Source organism: Oenanthe melanoleuca, chromosome 6, assembly GCF_029582105.1.
Source record: "Oenanthe melanoleuca isolate GR-GAL-2019-014 chromosome 6, OMel1.0, whole genome shotgun sequence".
NCBI classification, from domain to species: domain Eukaryota; kingdom Metazoa; phylum Chordata; class Aves; order Passeriformes; family Muscicapidae; genus Oenanthe; species Oenanthe melanoleuca.
In genome coordinates, this window is record NC_079340.1 from 28355060 (window position 1) to 28381882 (window position 26823).

The 26823-nt window shown below is 40.1% G+C and overlaps 1 protein-coding gene across 2 annotated transcripts in view; it reads right to left on the bottom strand.

The window, feature by feature from the left end:
* The window catches only part of HSPA12A (heat shock protein family A (Hsp70) member 12A), a 51849-nt gene that overhangs the window by 6272 nt on the left and 18754 nt on the right, over window positions 1-26823 (bottom strand). For both annotated transcript variants that reach the window (XM_056495130.1, XM_056495129.1), the window contains exons 5-12: window positions 23950-24136; window positions 23010-23114; window positions 21045-21161; window positions 6313-6484; window positions 3275-3361; window positions 2634-2738; window positions 1972-2230; window positions 228-331 (exon numbers count right to left, since the gene is read on the bottom strand). In XM_056495130.1, the coding sequence (XP_056351105.1) occupies window positions 228-331; window positions 1972-2230; window positions 2634-2738; window positions 3275-3361; window positions 6313-6484; window positions 21045-21161; window positions 23010-23114; window positions 23950-24136 (1136 nt within the window). The remainder of the gene's footprint in view (window positions 1-227; window positions 332-1971; window positions 2231-2633; window positions 2739-3274; window positions 3362-6312; window positions 6485-21044; window positions 21162-23009; window positions 23115-23949; window positions 24137-26823) is intronic.

Consider the following 26823-nt stretch of genomic DNA (forward strand, 5'->3'; position numbering starts at 1 on the left):
GAGAATTGAATCCCACAGTAACCAGCACTAGAGCTAGGCAGGATTATGTGCCCAGGACACATCCCTTACTTGTATTATTTTCACAGCTGATTTGTAGAGAGCTGCAAGTTTCAGAACTGAACTCCTTGTCCACAGCTGGTGCATACCAGGAGGGCTGTTACTGGGTTTTGGTGAGCAAAGCCTCAGTTTCAGCTCAGCCAGGAATGGAATCACACACAGATACCTACTCAGGTGCTGAACAATCTGGTCAATCGTAGGTTTGAAAAGAGCATTCATTGCATCCGGGCTCATCCTCAGCATTCCCTGGGAGGACCACTTCACAAAGTCCACACTGCAAAGGAGGAGTGAGAAAGGACATTACAGCATTGCAGCTGAGCTGCAAACCACCATTAAATAAATCAATTCATGAGTTTACAGAGTCTGCGTGTGTTTTCCTTGGAACAAAGTGCCCCACCTCACCCTAGCCCCATACCAACTGCAGTTATGTAAAACTTGAAGGGAGAATTACTATTTTGCCTTGTCTAATTGTTGTTTTCTTTGCCTGATTGCCTTCTGCAGCATTAGCAATGCTCAACTGCTCTCTGAAACAGCTGGCAGTCAATGCAGTGTTCGCTCATCTGAAACAGCACTGATTCATCCCCAGAAGGGCAACATTTAGATTATAGCAGTGGCAGGCCAAAGCCACTGGAAACACACAAGGAAAACAAGCAAGTTGGGAAGCCTCAGGAGGCAGAAGAAAGAACGGCATTTTTAATGAGGCATAACATTTATTAAGTGAATACAGGCATTGTGCTGTTCTATCACTGATAAACATCTGTATAGCTCAGTATTCTCCCTTTCATTCATGCACATTATATGTCAACCTTTACACTCTTTCTATCCTCTTATCCAATTCATTTAATTTCATTTGAAGGAAGCATTTAGCATTTCCTCTAAGATTCACCATTAAGACTATTAATAAAAAGGAGATGGCCTCGTGAGGGGGAGTACTTCTGGAAATTTTTAATGATTTCAGAACCTCAGTCTCATTTAGAAAGTGACTTTTAGCTGGATTCCAAATCATTTAAGCTTACATTACATTTACCAATAACTTGTGAAAGAGATACAGGAGTTCCAGCCTACATACTACATTCAACACTGGCTAGTTTAAAAAAGTAAGGTACAGGTAGTAAATACCAAATCTTCCCCTCTCAAGTCTCTCACCTTCTGCCCCAGATTTAGAGATTCTCTTGCTCATTCTCTTTTACACCATTAAACTCCAGGCTTTCTGTAATATGTTACTTCAAAAGATGCAAAATTCCCATTTCTACCTTCTGCTCACTTCCTTCTCTACAGCAGGCCACGATTTTGTCATTTAGAGTGACTTCTTGATACTGAAAATCATGAATTAAAATCTCTGGAGGGGATTATATCTTCCTGCCTATCAAGCAAATTATCAAACTTGTAAAATCCTATAAGAAGCAAAAGCCTGCCATAACTTCAAAAGCTGAATGCTCTCCCCTTGCAGAGCTTTATGCAGTAGTGTGTTTTCTCCAGTGATCTGATGCTGTTAATAACTGCCCTCAAGCCATGAACATATTTACACATCCCTCAATCTTGGATGTTTTCCAGGATCCAGGCCACTAAAAATTAAGGTTCTAGGCAACAAATTCTGTGTTTGATCTGACATTCCTAATTAACATGCAAGAGATTCACAATATACAGTCAAAGGAAGTGATGCAGTGGTCAGAACAGAAGTCATAGAAAGAAATACCTAAAAAGTGCAAGCCTTGTACAGAAAAGCTTTTGTGAGAGACTGATCAGAATTTTTCATTCTGGAAACTGCACCACAAGGCAACTCTATTTTCTCATCCTTGCACTACACTTTTACACTATTACCTTTCAGTCCTCACGTAATTAGGATATTTTAATAATTTGTCTTTGCTGCCAGTAGTTAATTCTGCATCCATGTGGTTTCAGTTGCCTACTCACTTGCTTTTCCTCAGGGCATGCTCTACACTGTGACCTCGGAACTTCTTGTAGTAGTCAATGAAGGAGAAGGGCAGGGTGATGTTGAGGGGGTTGGTCCTGTCGGGAGCTGCCGCCCGCTTGCGGGACTCAAACGCGATCATCAGATCCACCCAGGCTGCAGGGCGCTTGATTTTGAACTGCTCAATGAAATCCTCCCCAAATATTTTACACAGCAGCTTTTCAAACTCATAATCCACTCCTAGAGAGCCATATGGCCCACCTGCAGCACAGACAAAACACAGCTTTAATTTTCTGGATATTCTTTTGTATTCTTATGACATTTCGATTTGACCATGTACAGATCAGAACAACACTCTCAGGACTGTCATGGGACAAGGTCCACAAAAAAGGATCTTCCCTAAATGTAACAGTTGGTCTGATACATAACATGATCTTACCTTTGCCTCACTCCTGTATCATCACAGGCACTGTAACACTACCACAAATTGAGTGATTCAGCCAACCACCAGCTGGGTTATACTAATTTTGAGTGCTGGTCTCATTTCAGGAAGAACTGTCAGTAAAATGCAATAAAGGCATACACTTCCTTCACTGACAAGCCAAAACATTACATAAATACATAACACACAATTACATAAAGAAAGCAGTGGAGGTGACATTACCTGTTGCTTTGTAGAGCTCCTTCAGATGTCCTTCAGGGAGCCTGATCTGATGGACAGTCATATCCACCGTGCCTCCTCCGCTGTCAACCACGATGTACCGATCACCTGGAACGCCAAGGGGAGAGCCAGGGGCATTCACACCACTGGGAGCACACAGCTCACTGCAAAAGAGCTCCTGAGGGCACCAGGGGAGACAGTGGGCTACAGACAGCCAGCACAGGCCATGCTGAAGACTTGATGTCTGCCAGTAATTACAGCACAATGATTGGTAACAAATATGAGAGTCAGATGTCAGAAGCTATTGATGCAGCACAGCTGAAAAGTGGGACTGCTCGTGCTGCTGGTGTACATCCCAGTGGGCTAGCAAATATTATACCATATTTATAATGTCTGTGCTGAGGAGAATATTCTAGTTGCATGGCCTTCCACCATCTCATTAATAAATCTTATTAAGCTAGAGCATACAGAATTGCAATTCAGCACTTGTAACTAAGAGCAGCACATGAACATGTGGGTTTTTCCTTTTCCCCTTTATAACCACTGTGAGAACAATGCAGTGCACAGCACCTTTGTGGGAAGCACAATGTTTGCCTGCAATACAGAACCAGTGAGAGCCAAGTTTGTTCAGCAAAGGATAGTACCTTCCTCCAGCTCAGACCAGATCTCTCCTATGACATTTTCCACCATGAAGGTCCGACTCTGCCTGTTCCGGCGCACGTGCTCCTTCCCTAGTGATTGACAGAAAAAAAAAAAGTTACTGAGCATAAAAAAGCATGAAGAATAAAATTAAAAACTGCAGAAAACAAGTGCAAGCAGGCTGACAGATCTGTATGTATCACTTCTTAAAAAAACAAATGTACAAAAATTACTGCACTGGGACCAGGAACGTTAGGATGTCATTCCTGGAAAGAAGGAAAAATGGTTTATAGCCACCCTGATCTTCCTTGATATTGTTATATATATTATTGGTATTTTAATCTATACTAATTACCTAATAAAAATAATGCAAACTAATGATATATAGTAATAATCTAATAAGAAAGCCATAAGCAGGTCTGACTTGCAGTTTTTCAGTACACTCTGGCTGGCAAAGTGTGTGCTGGCAGCAGGGTGGGGGGCGGGCAGCCAGCTGTGCTCACAGCAGCCAGCTGTGCTCTCAGCAGCCTCCACCAGCAGGTGGCAGCCCCAGCCCACTCCCGGCCAAGCCCCACGCCACCTGCATGAGAACATCCCCACACTTCCAAAAAGCCACTGCTCATTTTGAGTGCTCAGGCAAATATGCCTCCTCAGCCTCTCAGGATGCCAGTGTACTCCAAAACCAGCAGCCAGAAGCACTGCTGCCCAGATTAGTAACTTCTTAATGACACAGTGATCACCAGGGCTGACTTCCACAATATTTAAAATATACACCCATTAAAAATTAAGTGTCAAGCCATTAACTTACAAGACTTAACTGCTACTTAGACATTTAAAAGATGCAGAACAGTCTGACAAGGGAAAGCATAGTAGTGAGAACCTCTGCTATTTATGCTTCTAAATCAACCTCTATAATGATCAAAAAAACCTACATTCCTTGTGTTATCATCACTCACCTTTAAAGGCACTTCATAAAACACTACAAGAGGGGCAGCCTGTCATGAGTGGAAACTTTTTTCTGAAAATACCAGCATGTAAATCACAGAATACACTTTGCTTCCTATTTCTATAGTGCCTGCCATCAGAAAACAGAGCATGTCAGCTCCACTTGCTGCCGCACCTTCCCCAAAAAGACCTCAGAGAAGCTGCCCCAGCCTCAGAGCACTGACTTGGCAGCACAGGGAGAGCTCAGATGAAGCATTCCATGAGAGAACAAACACCAGGTCCTAGCAAGGGCTATCAAGCCCACAGAAATCAATGGCAATCCTTTCATTCCCTCCTGTGGGCACAAGTGAACACAAGAGCCAGTCTTTAACTACAACTGAAGCAAGCTTATCCTTGCTCCTATGAACACTAGAATTTTTGTTTTGACTTCACAGCAATAATATGGTCCTTGGAGTGCTTCTCTCTGTTTATATTTAAAGGGTTTTTCTCCTTAATCTGTTCTCAGCTTGTCTTGGGTGCTTGCCATGCCTTTATGAAATTTTAATTCCAACCCCAAATTAATTCACTCCAAACTTTGTTTTCATTAATTTTGACATGAAACCTTTCTCATCCTCAATAGCTTTTTACCATACAAAGTCAAGAATGAGAGTGGTACTCCCACCCAAGAAAAAGCCCATTAGCAGAAATCCATGATCTGCCAGATTCTGCCTAGCTTCAAAACCTTAACCAGATAAACTCCTTTATTATTTTCCCAGAAGCAAATCCCTGAAAGTGAGTTCATGTAAAATCACATGGAACTGGAATAGTTCAGGGCACGAATGAGGGGGACAGGAGCCAAGGGGCCCTGAAGGGACTGAATCCTGAAAACAGATTGTGTCCTGTACTCTGTGTGGGCCTCCAAACACTGAACACATCTGACAAGTGCTGGCTAGGAGAGCCATGGGTTTGGGAGAATGATGTAGTCACTCTGCCTAACTAAAAAAAAGATATGCTCTGGTAAATGCAGGAATAGCTCTAGTAGCTTAACCTCCCACTTGCCTCTACTGTTTTGACCTAGCAAATGTGATAAGTTACAGACTCTTCTGAAAAACACTTTCTAGGATAGACTGTCACACTACCATCAGTATGATGTTACAATTCACAGAGATATAGAGAAATATGCACATTATGCAGCAATCAAATCTTACTGCTGCAGGCCATTTTCCTTTTCCTCCCCCCCTATTTCCCTCCAGTTTCAGTAGGCTGCCAACATCAAAAAACTCTGCTGATGAGGGATCTTCTGTCAAGTGACTTACAGCAGCCCAATCTCTGTCCCTCCCCTTCAAACAGTGACAGTAGCAACAAATCCCAGCTCAATAAATCAGAAGTGCATTATCCAGTTGCTCTTCAACATAAATTCATTGCTACATACCAATGCCATGTGTTCCACTGAGTGTTGGAAGTCATTAACAGTATTTCATAAAGATGACATCAAAAAGAATTTGACAATACTTTGGAATACCTCAGACTAATCTTTTCATTGCAGATCCAGTTATTTAGCACTGTCTCAATAATGCAGATATCAAATACATAATTGCTTCCAAAAAAATTAAATGAAAAAAATGATCCAACATGAGAGTACTAACTTACATTAAGGCAGAAAAATACTGCTGTGAAAATACTAAAAGACTCCCACAACATCCAAATAAAGGCAAGACATGCTAAAATTCAAGTGTATATTAGGAAGAAATTGTTCTCTGTGAGGGTGGTGAGGGTGCCCAGAGAAGCTGTGGCTGCCCCATCCCTGGAAGTGCTCAAGGCCAGGTTGGACAGGACTTGGAGCAACCTGGTCTAGTGAAAGGTGTCCCTGCCCATGGCAGAGGGTTGGAACTAGATGATTTTTGAGTTTCCTTTCAACCCAAATAATTCTGAGATGCCTGCTGGCTCAACATCTAAACAAGGCTAACTACGGTAAGCAGCAGAACAGTTTATAAAACCAAACTGATGCCAGCCTGAAACATTTCAAGAGAACAAGGACAACAAGAAATGGTGAGAAACCAGCCCTTGGGGCCAAAGCAAACTCAGCATGAGAATCTGAGAAGTGAAGGAACAGAAGTACCCTGTGTAAATCCAGCTCCAATGGTGTCACTGGGGCTGTAGCCATTGACAGGTGCCCTATTGCTCAGCTCTATCATCTGGTGCAGGCGCAGCTTTCGGCAGTAGATGGAGGCAGCCTCGGGCTCCAGGGCAATGATCAGCTGCTCGGGGTTTTCAGGAGATGCCATTCCTGCCTGCGAGAGAGAAGGGTCAGACAAGTGGGGTGGGAGCCCAGCTCACCCTGCCAGCAGCACAGGGCTGTGCCCAGAGCTCACCCCACCAAGGAGCTGCTGCCAGGGGCTGCAGGTCTGCACCTGGAACTGTCCTGCCCACACTGTCCAGCACAACTGCACAGGCTGCAGCAGGGAGATTTGCATGCACTTACCATGCTAAGTGTCTAACCGAGCACTCGAGTACATGACAGGTGGAGAAACGAAGGAAATCATTCTGAAACCTGTAGTAATTGGCCTAAAACCTGAACTCCTAATTAACCTGTGAATCTGCCAGCTAACAGGGGCCCCAGCCTCCTTTCAGCCTCCTTTTGCCTCTCCTTGGCACAACATTTTAAGTATGTCTTTCTTTATGTCCCAGATATTCAGTCCTTGCCAAAATGAGGTTCCTGCACTGTTTAACTGTATAGGAACATAAAATACACTTTACCAGTAATGCATCTTCTGTCCTACAACCAACATTTTCTATTTCAAAATCAATTGCTTTAAAGTACATTCAGTTGTTATAACATCTTCGAAATATTCTGCATATTCAAGGGGACAAAATACAACAGGGCAGGTTCCCTAAAAATGTAATGAGAACAGGCCTAAAAATAATACCACATTGTAAAATCAGTGTTTGCCTTTCTTTCTATTTTCTTACTGGATTTTCAGCCTTCAGACACAGGCATTTTCAAAAAGCCACAAGTTCTTATGTACATCACTCTCAGAACTGGGCTTAAAGAAAAATATTCAAAAAACAGTTCATAAAACTCTGTTTTAATCTTTTTTTCCCCCAGTACTTCTGCCTACTGAATGATATTCTGTTAAAACAGACATCTTTCAACTCTTTCTGCCAACTTTTAGGTTACTTGCTATTATTTTTCAGTTAAGTGCCTGAGCACTAAAGCTTGCTAGCAAACAAATAAAACAAAACAAACATTTTTCTGCTTCCACAGTCAGTCTTCCAGCCTTCAACTCATACATACACACACTGTGGTGTCTCCAGAATATTCCCAAAAGAAGGCAGACTCACATGGAAAGTCTGCAGACTTGGACTACAGCTACACTGTGGGCTGTGGGAATTGATGCCTCATTGACACCTGCAGCCAGAAACTCAAAGTAAAGTTGGTTTAAAAAGTAATACCAGAATAAGACTTGAAGACACTAAAGTGTCCTTATTTACTCATTTTACCCTTTCCAGCCTAATAAGATAAACAGATTCTTAAAGAAAGCTTTTTGTTACTCATTGTTGGTAACAAAAAAAAAAAAAAAAAAAAAAAAAAAAAACGGCAAACCAACAACAAGTTCTAAAATAAGAAAGAGTTAAACTCTTAAAGCATGGCTGCTCATTATTTTACAAGCACACCATGACTGGGATTATGGTCACTTTACAGCCTTTATTGCTGTTGGGCAAACCTTTCTGCTTCAGTTACATCCACTGGACTAAACAGCATGATCCAAAATTAGCAGAACTGTGTGGGAAGGAAAACATTGTGCAAATACTACAGAATTTCAAACCTTGCCAGCTCTGTGGCAACAGTTATTGAAAATGTACTATATCAAAAAGAATGCTTGCGACCAAACTTTCAAACTTTGGAAAATACAGATGTACAGCAGCCAGAGTAACTCTAAAATGTATAAAAAGAGGATCAATTAAGCACAGACTCTCCAGCAGGTTTAGATAAAGCCCAGGAGCTGTACTGGGGAGGAAGATGTACCTTAGGATAACCCCAGTCCCTCCTGGGATGCAGTAGTAGGCACAAGCAGGGCTGGTTTCATGCCAGCTCACTTCAACATCACTTATCTTCAGCTGAGCTTTTCCATACAGGAAGTTTTGGTTTGTTGCACTGGAAAGAGCAACATTCCAGATATGAATCAATACTGGGGTCCCTGACAAACAGATTTGTCTAATCTGCTTAAGAATTCCAAAAATGTATGGTCTCTGCACACAAACTGTCTTTGCCTTTGGAGAGTTTTGCTAAAAGCCTAATCTGGATCTTGCTGAAATTCTAAGAGCAGCACTTCCTGCACTATCCAATAAGGGCTTGGAGAAAAAATAGCTCCTGACTACCCTGCTTCAGTTTTCATTTGTATTAAATCCATTATCATGTTGTGTGAGTGCTCTGAATCTGAGCAGCATGTGGGGTTTTTTCACTATCTAGGAATGTGGATGAACCCAAGAGTGCCCTGCTCCTTGTACTGGGCATGTGTCAGCAGCACAGACAATTCTTAGTCAGTCTAACCTACCCACTAGAGACAAAATTGTATTTTAGGGAAAAATAGTTTGTTGCTAAGAATATTAAAATCCAAAGGCTACAACATAAAGCATTTGCAGAGGTGACAAGGACTGAGTTGCACACACGTGGAATGCACTGGTATTTCCTAACTGGAGGTGGTGGTGGGGAGAAGATTGTATTAATTGCCAAATCATCTGTTCTGGGGTGAATTTTAGTACAAGCTCCCAAGGCTGGTCCTGCTGAAAGCAAACAGTAAACCATTAACAATAACATTTGCTTCCTCCCCTCCTCCAGCAGCAGCCTGTACCATGAACTTTTCACACTGGGAAGGCAGTGACCTGCAGGGATGGACTCAGACCCTCCGTGCACAGCAGATGCTATTCTTGCTCCTTTTTCTCTCTAGCTATGATTTTAGCATACCCAAAATATCTCCTGAGGAAAACATCCAGCAGAAATGACAGTTTTTAACAGTTCAAAGCACAGCTGATCCTAACAGAACCTCATGAAGAAAATGCTGAGGTTTTTAGTTTAAAAGCTTTTCTTACAGAGTTTGAAGGGCCAGTTACAGTGAAGAATGTGTTGTTTCACATCATAAAAAGACCATACAGAGAATCTTTTTCAGTGAAAGGTACAAGGCACCCAATTCATATTTTTATAAGCAGACACACATATATATGTACATATACACACACACACACATATTTATATATAAAAAGATATATAAGTAGCAATCAATATTTCATACCTTGAGTATATAGTATTTCTACTTAGACCATGAAAGAGAGCACATTACATATATATCTATACATCTACACACAGCACAGAGAAAATAGGGGAGGGGAGATGAAACATGAGCACATAAATACTGCTGGGGAGGAATGGAGCAACGAGGTTGTTTTAATACAAGCTCCAAGAGGAAGACTTAGGCAGTACATCTGTCCCATCATTACAGCCAAGGGACAGATGGGACAAAAATATTGAGCATGCAGAGAAAGAGGAGTGGAAACAGCAGGCAGTCAACATGAAGAAACAGTGATGAATTTGTTAGAATTATTAACTGCAGGCATTTGGGAATTTGCTGTATTTTACACTTTCTGCTTTCTGTCTGCTTCACTCCCTGCTCTTGCCCACTGCTGTCCAAGTACTACTGTAATAAAGTCCAGGGATTCACAAGTTAACAGGCCTGAGCAGGACAGACCTAAACAATGTCTCAATATTCAACATTCTAGAGATCATTCTGGCAGTGGGACAGACACACCAATTTGCTTTTGCCCAGGGCAGCTTTTAGCAGACTTTAGAACAGAGCAGTGTCTTGACTCCAGCCTGCTAAGGAGATTTTCTTGCTCCCATAACACTCACTAGCAGTCATCACTTAGGGAACATGAAGGAAGCAGACAACAGTTTCCCCAAGAACACCAAAATGGATAACTCATCATGGGATTACAAAAATTCTTTGAGCACAAAAAAATTAAACTAATCTGCAAGATATCGCTGCATTTATACACCTGGAAGAAGCAAAGAACACTATGAAAGGAACTGCTCTAAAATTCAACTTTGCTCATATGCCTGAGGACTAGGATTTCCTGTTTTGACAAGAGAACTCCCAGACCTCACTCCGTCCAGTAGCACAGGTCTGTGTGCTGGTGCCAGTGCACTGCTGTTCATCTGCCAAGATGCATCACAGACAGCAAACTTCCAAGTGTTTCAAAGTCTCAGGTACTGAAGATAAATAACTTTACCATCCAGATGCAGGTGAATTCTCACCCTGGCTACCAGCTCTGTTTTCATAGCCAGAGAGGTGTCACCAGCAGAGAGCCAAGCTGACCACAACACATTCCTGATTCCCTGAACAGCAGCAGCTGCCAACTGTTAGACTAATTCCCCACTAGCAAATATTGAGGTTTGGACTGCAGCTCACTACAGCAGTCTGAGCACTTCAGAGAACTGTTTTCCCTCACTCCACATGCAGCATCACCATTACTACAGATTAAAAGGTACTGCTTTTAAAACCCAGCCTCACATGCCACAACACAGAGAAAAAAATAAAAAACAACACACTTTTAGATTTTTAGTATTGTAATGTATATGACATTAAAGACAGCATTATAATAGAATATTACATGTAGTCAGTCTTTTTAAGGTAGATCTAGATTAAAATGTCCTATCTCTGAATGCTGCTGTAATTAAAAGCATCAGCATTTAGCTGCAGTTCTCCACAGGCAGATAGAACACCAGTGTGTATTTATTACACCACAGTGACTTTAAAAGAAGTACAATGTTAGGAAATACACCATCATTGACAAGATACCTGTTTCCTATTCCTATCCTTGCAAATTATTGAAAGCAACAGGTAAAGTTCCTTTTTTTTTTCCCTAGAAAGATATATCAGATATATTTTGACCACTGATTTGTAACACAAGGAACATGCTTTACATGGAGTGCACCTGTTGAGTTATAAAACTTATTAAAATAACTGATTGGATGAATTCCACTTTTCTGCTTTGATATATTTTGTAGTCATCTAAGACCTAATTCAATACTGCTGCAGGGCTGTAGGTACTGCATTCACAATTAATAAAGTATTTCCAGATACAAAAATGTAGCATAAATAAAATAAACAGATAAACGTGAGAAAGCTCCACCCTCATTACACAGCTGGAAAAACAAGACACAGAGACTAAAAGTCTTTCCTTAAGGTTGCAAAGGAACCCACAACAAGGTGGGAATTCCCTCCACAACCCCAGAACTCCAATTCAGTGTCACAGCCAAATGCTACCCAAGCAGCAAGGTTCCAATTCTGCCTGGGGCACATGGAGCACATGCAGAAGCTGCAGGAACAGCTTCATCTCAGCTGCACCACAGCCTTGGGTCCCCAATCTTCTCTCCCAGTTTGTCACCTCCAGCAACTGCACTGCTTAAACCACTTCTGAAGCAATGCTGCAGACCAGACAAGGGCAATGATCCATTCTTCTGGTTGGTAGGAAAAACCTTTTAAACCTGTTTTATACCACTGAAGCCCCATTTGTAAGCACCAGAGATAAAATTTAGAAGTTGGATCCCATGAAACAGCTCTGTAAAGATGATGGGGTTCATTAAGAAACAAAGCTCTGCAGGACATTATCATTCAGCCAAAACAAGAGAAGCTGAGAATTAACATCAACATTTTTCTATTTTCCAAGATAGTTATTATAATTAGCAACAACAGGAAAGGCATGATTACAAGTGAAGCACTGTGCAGACTGCATGAAGAAAGTATTGTGAGGCTGAATCAAGGCAAGACAAAACAGTGGCTGGAAATTAAGTGCCTTGTGAAACTTCCACTGTTTAAACTAATCAGTTCATTGTGTTAAGGGATTCATGATAACACCATCCACTTAGTGCCTTGGAAAGTGAGCTCCTTTAATCCTCCTCCTTTTTCACTAGCAGCACTTTCTCCAGTCCTATGGCATCAGACTGGGATGTCACAAATAAACGACTGAGATCTAATTACAGAGGCAGAGCGTGCCAGGAAAGAAGACAAGCAACATGGGAAAAGATTCCCAGCATTTCCCAAAGAGGCACTGGGGGGGAAGCAGGGCTGGCAAGGAGTGGGGCAAGTGGGTACCACAAAGCTGCAGGAAAAGCACAGTGCATGCACTTTTGTTGGATCTTCAGCCTGGAGAAGGCTTAAAAAAAAAAATGTTTGAAACTAACTACACCATCACATATCCTGATGCTTTGCCCTTAGACTTCAGAGTGATGAAGAGTGCTGCAGTACAGGAAATATTGCGGGTAAATAAAATAGACTGAGGTCAGACAGCACAGTTAGCTCTGCCCACTTATCTCTTCAAAGACAGATTCTTAAAATTACTCAATAGCCACAAAATAAACAGGATTTACAAAGATTCCTCTCAGTAAGCACAGTAAAGAGGCTGGGTTTGCCAAAGGCAGGAGGAAGAGCTGCTGGGTGCTTCTCCCTTTTCAAAAATACATACTGTGGACAGAAGAGCCTAGATGAAAACTGAATATTGACTTTTTATTAAAAATCCAATCAACACAATGTTTGGTGGTTGATCCTGCAAAGATCTGACACTTACAGTGTCACAGAAGCACTTTTTGTTTACAGAATCCAAAAGCATTTTGCTTTCCCTTAACATTCAATACACATACATGCATATACCTAACAGATACACATGAATACATACATTTTCAACCACTATTATTGCTGGTTGAGCTAAAATCAGACTTGTAGCACAGGATGTCCTTCATCCCAGTCTGATCAGGTATCACTGGTACTTTGCATTTCACAAGTGAGAACATTGTGGATAATTACCACAGCTGCAGAATTCTTTCAGTGTCAGCTTCCCCATCCATACAGCTCAGGGACAAGACAAAAACACTCATCTCTCTGTGAGAAAACTGCTTGAGAAAGCATAAAGGACATCTCAGGCTATGGGAAAATAGTAGTAACTTCATTTTGCAGACAAGGGGAATACAAGATATGGAAGATGAAAAAGCCACTAATGGAGGGGCACAAACTGGAAGCTAAGAGACCCAGTCATAGTTTTCATTTACTCACTTTGCACAAACATAAATGATAAAATAATATGAAAGGCATAAAAGGATGAAATCTAAAGTAAAAATCAGCCTTTAAACCTTCCTAGGGATTTTGGGTTTATCCTGAGAGAACTCTTTTGGGGCCTCAGACATTTTCCCCTCTGCCATGAGGAAGTAGATTCTGTCACTATGTATTTATACACTGTTTCCCTGCTTTTAAAATTCCAGGGTGTAGGCTTGGCAATGCTTTCTGAATTTCCAGGGCTTGCCCATACCAGAAGCCTGTATAAAGGAACTTAACCCACAGAAAATTCACAACTTTCCCCCAGTTTTCACCTGGGCTGAACCTACTGCTGCTCCCACTTCAACAGGGAACTCACAAGCTCCTGTGAAGGGTTTTTGGGTGAAATCCTCTCACCTGCAGCCAGTCAGGATGGATGATAATAAGGCACCTCACATTGGCACCTGTACAGCTGGTTTGGTGAACATCACTAGACAACACAGAAATTAATTCCAGTTAATAGTTATGCTACTCCTCCTTTAATAGTTGTGCATGACCACGTATGCTGAAGGACCAAGAGGTTTAGATTGGCATTTTGCTTACAGTCAAAATTAGTTGTATGGTGGAATAAACTCTTGCAGGGCATGGAGCAGCTGCCTGCAGCTCTCTGAAGGGCAGATCCAAAGACAGCAGAACACAATTTTTCTCAGTCTTGAAAGGAGATACAAAGAGGGACAAAAGCTTCATACTGCAGCTTGTGGGGTCCAAATTGGGTACTAAAACCCCTTTTTTACTAAGATGTGATGCAGCACATGAACAGCTGCTCAGAAAGGCATCTCTGTCCTTGGAGAGTTTTAAAACTTGTCTCAATAAAGCCACTGCTGGCAATAATCCTGCTTCAACTGGAAGGTCAGGCTAGATATCTCCAACCTACACTCCCAATTAATGCTTATGTATGGATTGTAATCAGAACTTTTGTTCAAGTGTCTTGGAATCAAAAGGAAACATTTGTCACAACAATTTTTTTATTTTTAAAGCTAAAAATATATAGAGCACAACAGTCTCAAGCAGTCCTGTAATCCTAAACATCAGCCATGAGCCACGTTAAAAAGTGATGCAGCATATGGAAAGCAATTGGTTCAATGCATCAGGGATGAGTTTACAACACTAATGCAATCTGCACTCAAAAAAAAATTATCTGCCTCAGTCCAGTGTCTTGTCAGAGAAGGAAATTCAGTTCCCAATTAATTAATTCATTGGTTGTAGAGGAAAAAATGGTCTTTAAGCTTAAAAGTATGAGGATACAAATAGCAGACGTGGACCTGAAACCCAACTTTTGCATTCAGCTCTGCCACAAGCTTCCTATATAACATTTTGTAAATCACCAAGAACAAATTTTGTGAAACAACAATTTGTGAAAAAGCATCAACTTCTGAGTACCCAAATCAATACCAAGGTTTTCAGAGGATCTGTTGCTGGAGTTTGTGGGAATGAGGGGTGCTCAGGCTCTGAATAATCACCCTGGCTGTCTGTGCATGCACACACCTGACCATGCAACTTAGCAAGTTGCTTTGGGCCAAAGCAGAATCCATTTGCTATTTCACTTCTGTTTACTAACCTGTCAGTAAAGGCATTTCTGTGGTAAGAAATAACAGGGAAGATTTCTCCCTCTTAATGGCTGCCTAGAAACGATGGCATTATCTCATTCTGAAAAGCCAGAAAACAAATGAGGCACCTGGAACCATAATGAAGTGTGACTTTTATTTTCAGCACACTTAAAATAATGAATGTGTGGAGCTGCAGTGGCTACAGCCAGAACTGCTGCATTTGTGGGGCCCCTGATTAGATGAACCAGTTTGTTACAGACAGCTAGGCTGTGTGATTGAGATAAATGCCTCTGCTAAGCACAGTCAGACTGCCTCCATTTATTTTTCTGGTGTTGCTATTACAAAGCTAAGACTACAAATTGCTTTACCTTACCATTTCTATGCTTTGTATTTTATACATTACTTTTATTATCTATCCTTTTGTTTTCAACCTGAGCTTGGAATTCTTTGGAACTGTAGAGACTGACTCTATTAATAAAATTTATACATATCGGGTCTTTTAGATTTTGTAATACAATTTCCCCTTTTTAATTTATAAAACTTTTTTTTTTTTTTCTTTTAGGAAGAAAGGTGGAACATAAGGCAGAAATTATCCGAATTATGACCACTGGCTACCAATCATGAAGCAGCACTTTTGTTTATAATTCATGGAGAAGGTTCTGGAGTTTACCTATGCCTATGTGACAAAAAAGCTTTTATTAACTGCTCCTAAGAAAGATAATTTCTTGCTACACACATGCAAGGCAGAAGATTTCTGGGTCATCACAAGAGAGAAAAGGATTTCTTGTATTTGTGAGACATGAAAGAATACCAGTAATTGCAGCAGCCCCTACTTAGGACATTACATCCTATCACATTTTGGTCTCAGGAGTAATCCCAGACACAATTTTCCAATGAGAAGAATCTTGGATCATTTTTTAGGTAAGGAATAACCACAAGAAACTGAAATCACCAACACTTTTCTTTGCACAAATTGCTTGTTTTGTTGTGCCTCTGCCCTCTCATTCCTCAAAAAGTTTCTCAGGTATTGGGACCACAAACAAATCCAAATTAGCATTACTTAAGCTGAGTCACATATTGCTGAATAATAACAAGTAGAACTCATATTTTTTTACAAGCTGAAGATAAATGGGACCACAGTGGCATTTGGTCCATATTTCTCCAGGGTGATGTTGCTGCAGCTCCTTCCCAAGGGACTCCTGTCACAGATCACATTTGGGCAGTAACTGAAAGCTTAGCTCCAAGTGGCATTACCAAGAATTTTTTGCTGCATTATATTATATCCCCCAAGGTGCAGGAGAACATTACTTGCAAGTCTGATGAGTAGTGTGCATTAGAAAAATGAAGCCATTAAATTCTCATCAGCTTTTCAATTTTTCATGTTGTAATACTCTAGAAATGCTTTTTGTACCTGGAGCAGGCACCAGTTACCACAAAGCAAAGCCTGACTCTTCCTATTTAGGTCTCTTCCTAATGTCTTAGGATTTCTCCTTCCCTTTATTTAGAAACATCCTCATTGTGGGTCCTTATGGCTCAGGCTGATTTTAGTAAAAAGACACAAGTGGCCCTGACTGAAAAGGATTTGTACTGAGAAAAATACTTGCTTGATATTTTCTGTAAGTTGCATCTTGTTCTGTACCTTGGGCTTTCTGATTTTGCCTTAATATTTTCACTACAGCTCCAATTTCAGCTCATGTTTCTTTTCTCTGTAACTGAATATTGGCATCTAAGATGTCTTTTAAACCAATCTATTGACCTTTTCTATGAATTTATTACAATCAAACCCATTAGTTTTAGACCCTGTCCACACTGAGTTACATTTGTGGATTTCTATCACTTCCTAATGATTGTAGTTTACAGCCTTTCAGACAATTTTTTATTTTTTTGTCTGGTAAATGCCATCTAGCACAGTCTTTCCACCAGGCAGAATGGCTATTTCTGTTGCTTTCAGGCAATTTCTAACAACCTTAGAAACGTGTTTCAAAACTTGGTAAGCCAGACACAGATTCACTCTTACAAAGAATGCTATGAAAACCTCTTGTTTTACTTGTTCAGCAAAAGGAAAAGCTCCAAATGCTCCAACTTGTGCCACAAAAGTGGACAAACACAAATGTACAGAACTGGATTAGCACATTTCTCTGCCTTCATGTGAACCTGTTTGAGGAACTCAAATGTGTGAGCAGAGATCAATTAGTACACATTTTCATTCTGTAATCTTCACTTCTCAGTTAGTTACCAATTCCTAATTAAACACAGCTATAAAATACAGAATCCTCCCCAAATCACTCAATAAACAATTTAATCCTCATGATTAAAACTATCTTAATATCACAAAAGTGAAATCAGAGACTCAACAGACTCCCACAAGCTACAAATAATCAGGATGACTGGTGTATTAACACACACCTGCCTCATCTGCCTCACTAAAAAATATTGTTTCAGAAAAATAACCACCTTCCCAGTGCTGCTTACACCTTCTTAAGAGGTTTATAGCATAAGCCTGTCACACTGTCCCTACACAAATAAATTTCATTTGTATGTGTTTTATGTACAGAAGAACAGACTTATGAGGGAATAAGAGCAGCTCAGCTTCACAAATTTCAATCTGGTTAAACCTCCCAAGCCATCTTTTTAAAAATCAAACATACTTCATGTCATGTTTTTATTAGCAAGGAATTTCTTGTGCTGTCACATTATTCTTTCACCAAGTTTGTTTATTTTTCTCCAAAGGTTTCTCCAGAGTAAAGCAGTATTGATCAATGCAATGTCATTGACCCCAGAATACAATATGTTAAATAATTCTCACTGTGCACATTCCATGACAAAACTGATGTGAAGACAGCAATAAATGCTCAGCATAGGAGCTGGTTAAATAAAGCCTCTGAATTTTAGGCTCACATGCTTTAATCCTATAACTTAAGAGTGCCTCTCTTTTTGTTTATATGAGCTTATCATGCAAGGAATTTTATTTGCTATTTGCAATTGAAAAATAAATCTGCTTCAGAGCTCTAGAATGCAATTTCAAAACTCAAGAGTTCATATGAAAAAGAAACCCTCAGTATCTAAGACTAGACCAACTGACTGATGTTTGAAAGCCCAGGGAATATTTTGGGCAGAAAATGCACCAGCCTTCCCTTTCCTTCACCCTGCCCTGAGTGCATTTGTTATGTGATGTTTTACTTTCTGATCTTACAGCTTCTGCATTCACATATTCCTGCCCCACTCCCAACTCCTCCTTAACACTTTATTCCTACTGGCACATTCAAGGAATTCCAGCCTGCAAATTCTGCTCTGCACTTCCTGTGCCCAAAGAATGTGAAGCAGAACAGCTGGGACACAGAAACAAGAAAAGTTGATGCTATTTATGATGTATTATATTTTACTAGTGGGGAGAATGGCAAATATGACTATAAACCTTAAAAGTCATTACTAAGGATGTAGAGAACACTGAAGCAATGCACACTAATCCCAGCAGATGTGTTTTGGGAAACTTTAATCTAAGTGAGTCCTACAGAGTTGACACTTTCCAGTTGTGACCAGACCTCAACAAGTGTCTCAGAGCTTTAGAACCATCTCTGGACACATGGGAATTAAGGATGAGGGACAAGAAAAAGCATTTGTGAACTGTTAGTCAGGAATAAAGTAATTTTGATTCAGCAAAATATTCTGTAAAGACATGCAAATCTCTACAACCTGCCAGACTTAGATCCTCAGAAGGCCCCAGAGAGAATAAACAAATACCTGCTTCAAAGAGGTAATAACTCAGCTATAAAAATTGTTCAGGATACATAAAGCACAAAAGATGAATACAGATAGGGCAGGCAGAGTAACAGCAAGAAGCAATGAGTAGTTTTCCTATGTAAGTAGTTTAATCACAGTGAAGTTTTGTAGGCATGAAAAAACCCAGCATTTTCAAAAGGGTTTCAGAAGAGGAAAATGGGTGAGCAGTACAGATGTTGATGCTCAGGACATGCAGCTTATGTCTGAGATGACGCAGATGGAGTCAAATGAGGGCTGATTCCCTTCCAAATGCAAGGCTACAGAACTCTTTAGAGGCAATACTCTGAGGAGATACAAACCAGGCCAGACTAGAGCTGCTGAACCAAGGAAATGATGTTGCAGTAACCAAGATGCAAAATCACTGACAGCTTGGATGAAAGCTCAGCAGTGTGCAAAGACAGGAAAAGCTGTCATGCAGACAGAATTAGCAGGATTTTGATAAGCTGCATGGAAAGAGAGAGGAAGAACTGTGAGCTGAAGGGAACATAGATTACTCATTCAGTGGGAAAGCAGCACAGCAGCTGGAAGGGGACAATGCAGGAGCCCTTGGGCAGATGAGGAGTTCCAGGTTAGCAATGTTTTGTTTAAGGCAAAGCAGAGATGAGGGGACATCAGAGGTGCACTGAGATCATAGGTTGGTCAAAAGCTGATGGGTGTTGAGCACAGCAGCAGATTTCCAGTACTTCTTTACTTTATTAATTCCATTAGCTTTGCCTAGACAAGTACTTAACCATTCCACAAAGGCTGGGATTTACACTGTGAACCTGTGACTGAAGCTGTTTTAGTACTTTAGTTCTCCTGGAGCTGCCTCATTTGACACAGATTGCTCAGCACATTTCCACAGCTCATTAATATTTTCTGCAAGTTAAATCTCAGCTCAGACTGGTGGTTGTACTTCAGTGTGTCTCCTGTTACAAGGTTTCTACCACTGCCTTTTCACACTTCTCTCTGCATGATGTCCCTCATTTTCAAGATGCTTCCATCTTCCAATGGCTAACAACAAGAGCTGCAACTTCTGACCCATCCACGAGGAACATTTGGATCCAGCAATTGGAATCTGAAAGACTGAATGGCAACTCAGAATTCTATTTTCTGCACTCGTTTCTTCATCCCCACTGAAAAAAGTCAGCCATGAGTGAAGTTCACATGAATAATTTCCCTAAACTCGAGTTTTCCTGCAGTGGATCACACACCCCAGTTAAAAGCCTTGTCAGTCCTTGCTGCTTGTCAAGCTTGCCCATAGAAATACACAATCACAGACACAACCACGGACACAGACACTAATTAACAACATTCCATTGTGCCACAAATGAGAAATGCCAAGAGATCTACCTGAGCCCTGCCCTGCTCCTTCCACAGCTCCCACTTCACGAGCACACATGCACACAGACAGCAGGCAGACAACAATATACAGAGAATGAATGGGTCTCTAGTGTTTCAGATTTACCTACAACCGTGTCCTTCCATCAGAACTTTAAGAGTGTTTTGCTTCTGGCACTAGCATTAGCAATCCCACAATACAGACTGTTAAGAAAAATGTTGCTCAACATTAGAGATAGTTAGAAACAGAGTTAGAAAAAGCTGGGTGCTTCCCAGGAGCACTCTGCAAATTACTCATGAGCTAGAAGATACTTTACAAACTGTGCACTGCATAGCTGCTGCCAATGGGTTATGCAAGTCTCTGACCAAAAATGGAAAAAAAAAAAAAAAACCAACAAAAACTAAAAATGAATATCCTGGTGAAAAGAAGAATGTGTACATCTCATGTGTTAGAGACACAAACTGAATCTGGAATAAAGGACATGCATATGGAAAGTGCACATATCTGAGGGGCAGAAAGAGTTAAATGCAGATAAAACTCTTACTGGCGAAAATAACATTTGAATTTAATTTTATATCCAGACTATTGGGTTCACAGTCCTTTCATTCCTACTGTGGGAAAATGGGCACTGGAAAAGAAGTCCAAGCAAGAAGGCCCTTCTTTCCCTCCTTTTTCCTTTTTTTTTTTTTTACTTTAAAAGTCTGTGATGACCTAAAGAAAGTAACAAAACAAAGCTGTGTCCAATATTTAAAACTCAATTTTCCCAAGGGTCTCAAAACTGCATCTGTTCCATGTGCACAGAATTCAGCAGGAATACACTGTCCATGGTGACTAAAATATCAGAGTCTGCAATGAAGGACACCAATATATTAAAGTAAATAGTAAGAAAAAGGTATTTAAAAGATGAATACATATAACCTACACCTACTGCTTTCAATGCTTCTAGACTGTATTTATACTTATTTTTAGTTTATACTAAATTGCCCACAATACATTTAATCATTTAGCTTATAAACTAGGGCTTTAAAGGGTTATTTCTACATTTAGCCTGTAATATTACCTTGTAGGCAGCTTGTCTCATAAACTGCTTTGCAGGCTGCTTCCAAATAGCAGGCACTGTAATGACCCATCTTACTTCATTGTTTTCAAAGTCTGAGCCTCCTTGGTCACTGAGCTCCTTAAAAAAAAACCAAAAAAAAAAACCAAAAAAAAAAGGAAAATAGAGATGAATATAAAATGATGGGTGTCTACAGAAAAACATTATTTTCTGCTGGCTTTGATAACAGTAACCCTCTTTTCAATTTTTTTCCTGTTACATCCATGCTACAAATCAGAATTACTTCCAACCTGCCAAGAATGCTTTACTAGGCCAAAAGGTGGGATTAAGGTTGAAGCTTTCTCAAGGAGGCCTATAGAAAAGTTTACTGCTCAAAATAAAGTAGAAAAGATAGCTTTTGCAAAAGTAGCAATTTACAGAATATTACAGCACATTTGTGTACATTTTTAGCCATGGTGTGTGATTTGCTTTTAACCTGAAGAATTCACACTTAAATCTTGATTAATATACAGAAAAATATTTGGAGTATCACTGATGAACATTTATGTTTTACAACCTGGATTTTTCAATGACTTCTCTATACACCACTTACCTTTAAATCAAATTTTTATAATGCAGTTAACAAGGGGAAGTTACAGTTAACCCCTTTAAAAAAATGACTGATTGGACCTTCAAAACTTTTCTTAAAGCAAACATTCAAGACTAGTTTAGTACTTTTATTGTCCTTTTTTTTTCTCCTCTTAAAAAAGAGGAAAGTCTGTACTGCATTTGCAAATTAGGTGATATACTGACATGTTTTGGGCAAGGTTCCAAGTAAAATGTCATTACCATATGTCCTATCTAAATCTCCATCCAAACAGAGAAAGGTTCAGAAAGGTGGACAACAGGCCTTTAGAATGTAAAAAAAAAAATATTTCTGCATGTGCTGAGCCAAGGTGTTGTGTTTGTTTAGCTATGCTGCAGTTCAAAAATCCCTGCTGGAAAAGTAGCACCTTTATACTGCAAGGGCACCACAGACAGACACAGTACAGTCCAAAGTAACAGCTCACTTACATGGCTTGTCTAATTAGTTCCAGGATTCACTCACAAATGCCAGGGATTTAGTTATTAACATCAGGAAAAGGATGTAGCCATGAGCAGGCAGTACACAAATATATGGGATTTTATCCAACATTCATATTTGCTAAGAATATCCCCAGTGTGTGCACAGGTCCAAGTCTGTGACTCCACAACCAACCCCAAAAAAGTAGAGAGTTAAAAATGTCTCTGACAAGGTGAGGCATTTGAGTTGTAGTGGCAGGATTGTTTCTCTGCAGCCATGAGGAACAGACTGGGATCTCAGAGAAAATAAATTAAACCCATTCAAAAAACTAGGTTAGCTTTTAACCACAAGGCTATTTTAAACAACAGTTGCTTGGATGAATACTCTGATTTGACCCAGGAATTGCTCTGCTCACACTGACATTATAGTGGCATGTTGGAAACCAATGTTTACTTAACTCACAATTGACTGTTTACAAGAGATTTAAAATCTCAAAACCTGTTTACTGGGGCCATGTATTCCATTGGAGAGTAAGAAAAACAATCTTGTGATCCAAGAACACTGCAAGAAATGAGCACTGCAACATTTCAAGTCAGAAATGGAAAATAATAAGCTTTTAAATTTTTTTGTCAAATCTACCTTTTTTTTCTCCCCCATTAAAAATACAGTAGAAAATACCTAAGCCAGTAAAAAGCTATTCAGAACTCTGCATCACAGTGATGCTATTAGTGAATCAAGCTTGACCTGTGCAAGGGGAATTACTCCAGGCTATTGTGAGCTCTCCAGAGTCCACAGCCTGCCCAGAGTTTCTACACCTGCCTTGCTTTGTTTACATCAAATACAACTTAGGTCAAAGCTTGGCAAGGCTAAAAATATTAAGCTCATATTAATCCTAAGAAAATCTTGATAAGGAAGCATTACCCCACCTTTAATGCCTGTTCCTTAAAGAATTGCAGAGCATAAGCAAATATCTCAAGTGCTTTGACTTTTTTGCCATTTGCAGCTGTCAGGTCTGTCTCCATGGTAAGATTCTACATGAAAGAAAATAACTGGAAGTTATTAAAAGAAAAAGGAAAACATCAAATTAATTCCCACTGCTTGAGGACAGCGAACTCTTCATTATTCACCTGATTAGGAAAAAGTGACAAAACTATTCTGAAGAGGATTTAACTCATCACTTGAATTTCCTGGAACATGATACTTTGCTGCTTGTTTTAGACTTTGTTTTTAAACACTTACCATGCCTACAGATAACTGCAGGCAGAGAAAGAAATATGGACTAAATATTAAACAATTACAATAGATCTGTAAATAACTGCAATAAAGTTGCACATGCAAGATATTTAATCCAAGTTAAGAGTTAAAAGTACAGATTTTTTTTCCCACCAACAGATGAAACCAGAAAATACCTCAAAACAGAAAGTACTGGCCAATTCCCAAAGCTCTAGAATGGATTAAAGACAAAAACACAATCAGTAGGAATAATGTCAAATTAACAGCCCAACTGGCAATTGCAGTTCTGGCAACGAATTCTGGGTGAATTTGCTTGGCTGCTCTAGAGCTCAGGGTTCTTTTATTCTATTTCTGCTGACCAGAGTTACTGAACAAACCAACCTCATGCACACTCCCCACACAGGACATGAAGATCTAAGCAAAGCAGATGCTGAACTTTTAAGATCTAAAAGGAAGGCTGGATACAGTTGCCAAATGCAGTGAAAAACAACATGAATCATAATGCTAACTGAGAGCATAATTCACTCAATTTACTCTCTAAATGTAGAGATGCTTCACTTCTAGCTGACAAAAATTCAGTAGTGTTCAGAGAAAAACAACTTGAGTAGCAAACACAGTTTGGGTATTACTTACACCAGTGGTATGCAGCTTCATCTTAAACTTTTCAAAATACAACCAGTGCTTTGACTCAGTGGGATCCAAGTCATGGTAGAAGTCTCTTGCAGCATAGCCAAAGCTATGGAACTTTCTCTCTGGGGTTAGGAGGATAGTGGTTGGGGTCTTCTGATTGGAAACACCTGGATCTCCACCTTCCCACCGTCTGGCCAAAAAGGGAAACAGCTCCAGTAAGTGATGCTCGAGGTTAGAGCAGCAGGAAAAACAAGTGTATCATGAGAAAAAGCCACGTGGTGGCAATTGCACAAATCGCTTTTCCCTCCAAAGACAGTAATTTCAAATCTTATAATACCGAAATCAAGTGGTTTTATTCCCACCTAAGAAAAAAGGAGAGAAATTTTCATTTCAGGTAATTCAACACATTTTTGTGGTTAGTGCATAATTATTAAGGATATATCACACTCAGGTAAGAACACAGGTTCCCTGAAGTAAGTCAAACACAATTAAGGAAACAGTTTTGTACTTAAAATTTCTACCTAAGCAAACACATGTAATAAATACTGTAGAGGAAAAAAATATCAGTAATTATCCACGAACACTATTAATAAAATCCAAATATGGACTTTCCAACTATGATTCAGACTTCATCAATGGTTAATGACAAGGGATATTTTTCCCATTTTGAATTAGGGACCTGCTTAAGTCATCTAACATTACTATGGGGAGGTTGATTAAATCCCCATTTCTGTCCCAGAATACTCTCTGAAACAAGACAAGCCAGTTCAACCAACATCTGATCATGTGCTTCATTTCCTAGACACCTGAAACTCTGAAGGCATCCATGCCTGCAGATGCTGAGCTCTCTGCACTGTACTATCTGCTCACATGAGGTTGATGGATTTTGTGTTTCAAATGCCCAAAATGCTGTATGAGTTTTATACTGTCAAAAATGAAGCAGATTTCCCTGACCTCCAAAGATCTTAAAGGCACCAAAATATTTCTTCACTAGAGAATAAAACTAGCCTATCTTACCAAGATTGTGAAGGTATCTTTGGGGAATATCCATGAAAGTATTAAGGCAAAAGTAACCCAAAGCTGCTTTCACAGAACGGATAAGGAAATAAATAAGGAAATAAATAAGAACATTGAATATGGGAACACCCAGCAGCAGGAACTGAAAGGGGGCATGGCAGGACAAAAAGGTCAGACAGTGGAAAGTTGTAGAAACAGCTGTGAACATTCCTGTTCCCTCATTTCTCCTTCACAAAAAAAAAAAGGCAGAATGGAGGAAACTCACATTACTGTTCCTTCCCCCACCATATACAAGTACCTTCTGTATGAGAAACAAACATTTACCAGAAAACATTTTCTTAAAAAGGCATCAGTGGAAAATCTGTTTATGCTCTCAGACATAATCATAACACAGCTCAACCAGGAGCCAAGTTAAGATCACACAGCAACTGCATTCATTATTAAACTGCACGTCGATTGCTTTTTCTAAAGATAGCAGAAGGCACTTTCAGAACGTTCTCCTGCCAAAGCACTCATTCTGAAGCACAAAAACGTCTGCCTTACTCTGTGGTAGCTCTGTTTAGGTGACACAGGAAGAGTATGTAGAAAAAATAATTTCCATTTCACTCTCAGAAACAGCTGAATCCATTGAAAATTAATTGACCTCCAGACCAAGGCAGAAAACTGCAATCTAAGGGGTTTGTCTGCTTGGCAAAGTAACAAGGAATGGGATCTTCTGAAGAGCTGGGACCCCTTCAGACCATTCAACTGGATCAAACAGAGCAGAATCTCTGTTTTGCACAAGCAGCAGAATAACATGTCTGAACTTCCTTCAGTGCACAGGACAATTCCATAGCCCTGAAAGCAGAAATAGCAAGATGAGGAGTGGAATGATTTCCACATTTCACCCACTTGAAAAAGTTTCTTAAATCTGCCTAGTTCTGCTGCTCAGCCCCTGAGCTATGATCAGCCAGCAAGGGCTCTGCTCCAGGTCATTTCTTCTAACCTGCTGCTAGAAATGCACTTGGTCAAGCCCAAAATCTTTGAGTAGGTGCTACAGCAAACATATGGTTCCAATGTGAAGAAGCTGGGATCTCACAGCTCATGAGCAGAAAACACTGCTATTCCACCAGATTGTAAAATCCCACACACCCGCTGCAGGCAGAGAGGAGACAGACTGATATGGTTTTTGCCTGGAATCATTAATGATTCATTCTGAGTCACTGGTGGGAAATGCCATAAATAGGCTGTGGCTAATAACAATGCTGCTTTGTTTTTCATTATGGACAGGCACATTTTCTCTTTCCGGAACAAGCAAGCTTAAGGTGCAGTTTAAATGAAGACAGATTTATGTTCAATGCTGTGGGATGAGATTTTCAAAGCCACCTGGAGAATTGAATGGCTGCTTCCTGATGAGTTTCTGATGGAAACTGGACACAGTAATTACTCAGCATGTTCTAAAGCCCCCAGCTTGTATTACTGCTCAGTCACAGAAAGGACAGTAAGGAGAGAGAAGGGGAAGCATGACTCCACCATTTGCAATCAGAGATTTAAAAATACTCCTGTGTGATGTTTTTCTAGAGAGAAGCAGATGCAAAAGCACAGGAATTTTAACTCCTGGCTGCAAGACTCTTGCCAGGTGGGGCCCTGGCCTCACTCCAGTGAGGGGAGGATTTTAGTCAGTGGGACTAGGACTGCAACACTTTTGTTAGCAGTTTCCTTTCTTGGTACCAATACAGGCAAAGTAATGGAAATAATTAGGATAAAAAAAGAAAAAGGAAATGCCTATCAAAAGCATAAACCTAAACAAGCCAGAATTGCTCTAAATCCATGTGGGGGAATATTTTTACAGCGCAGAATCACAGTTTAAAAAATTTTCCA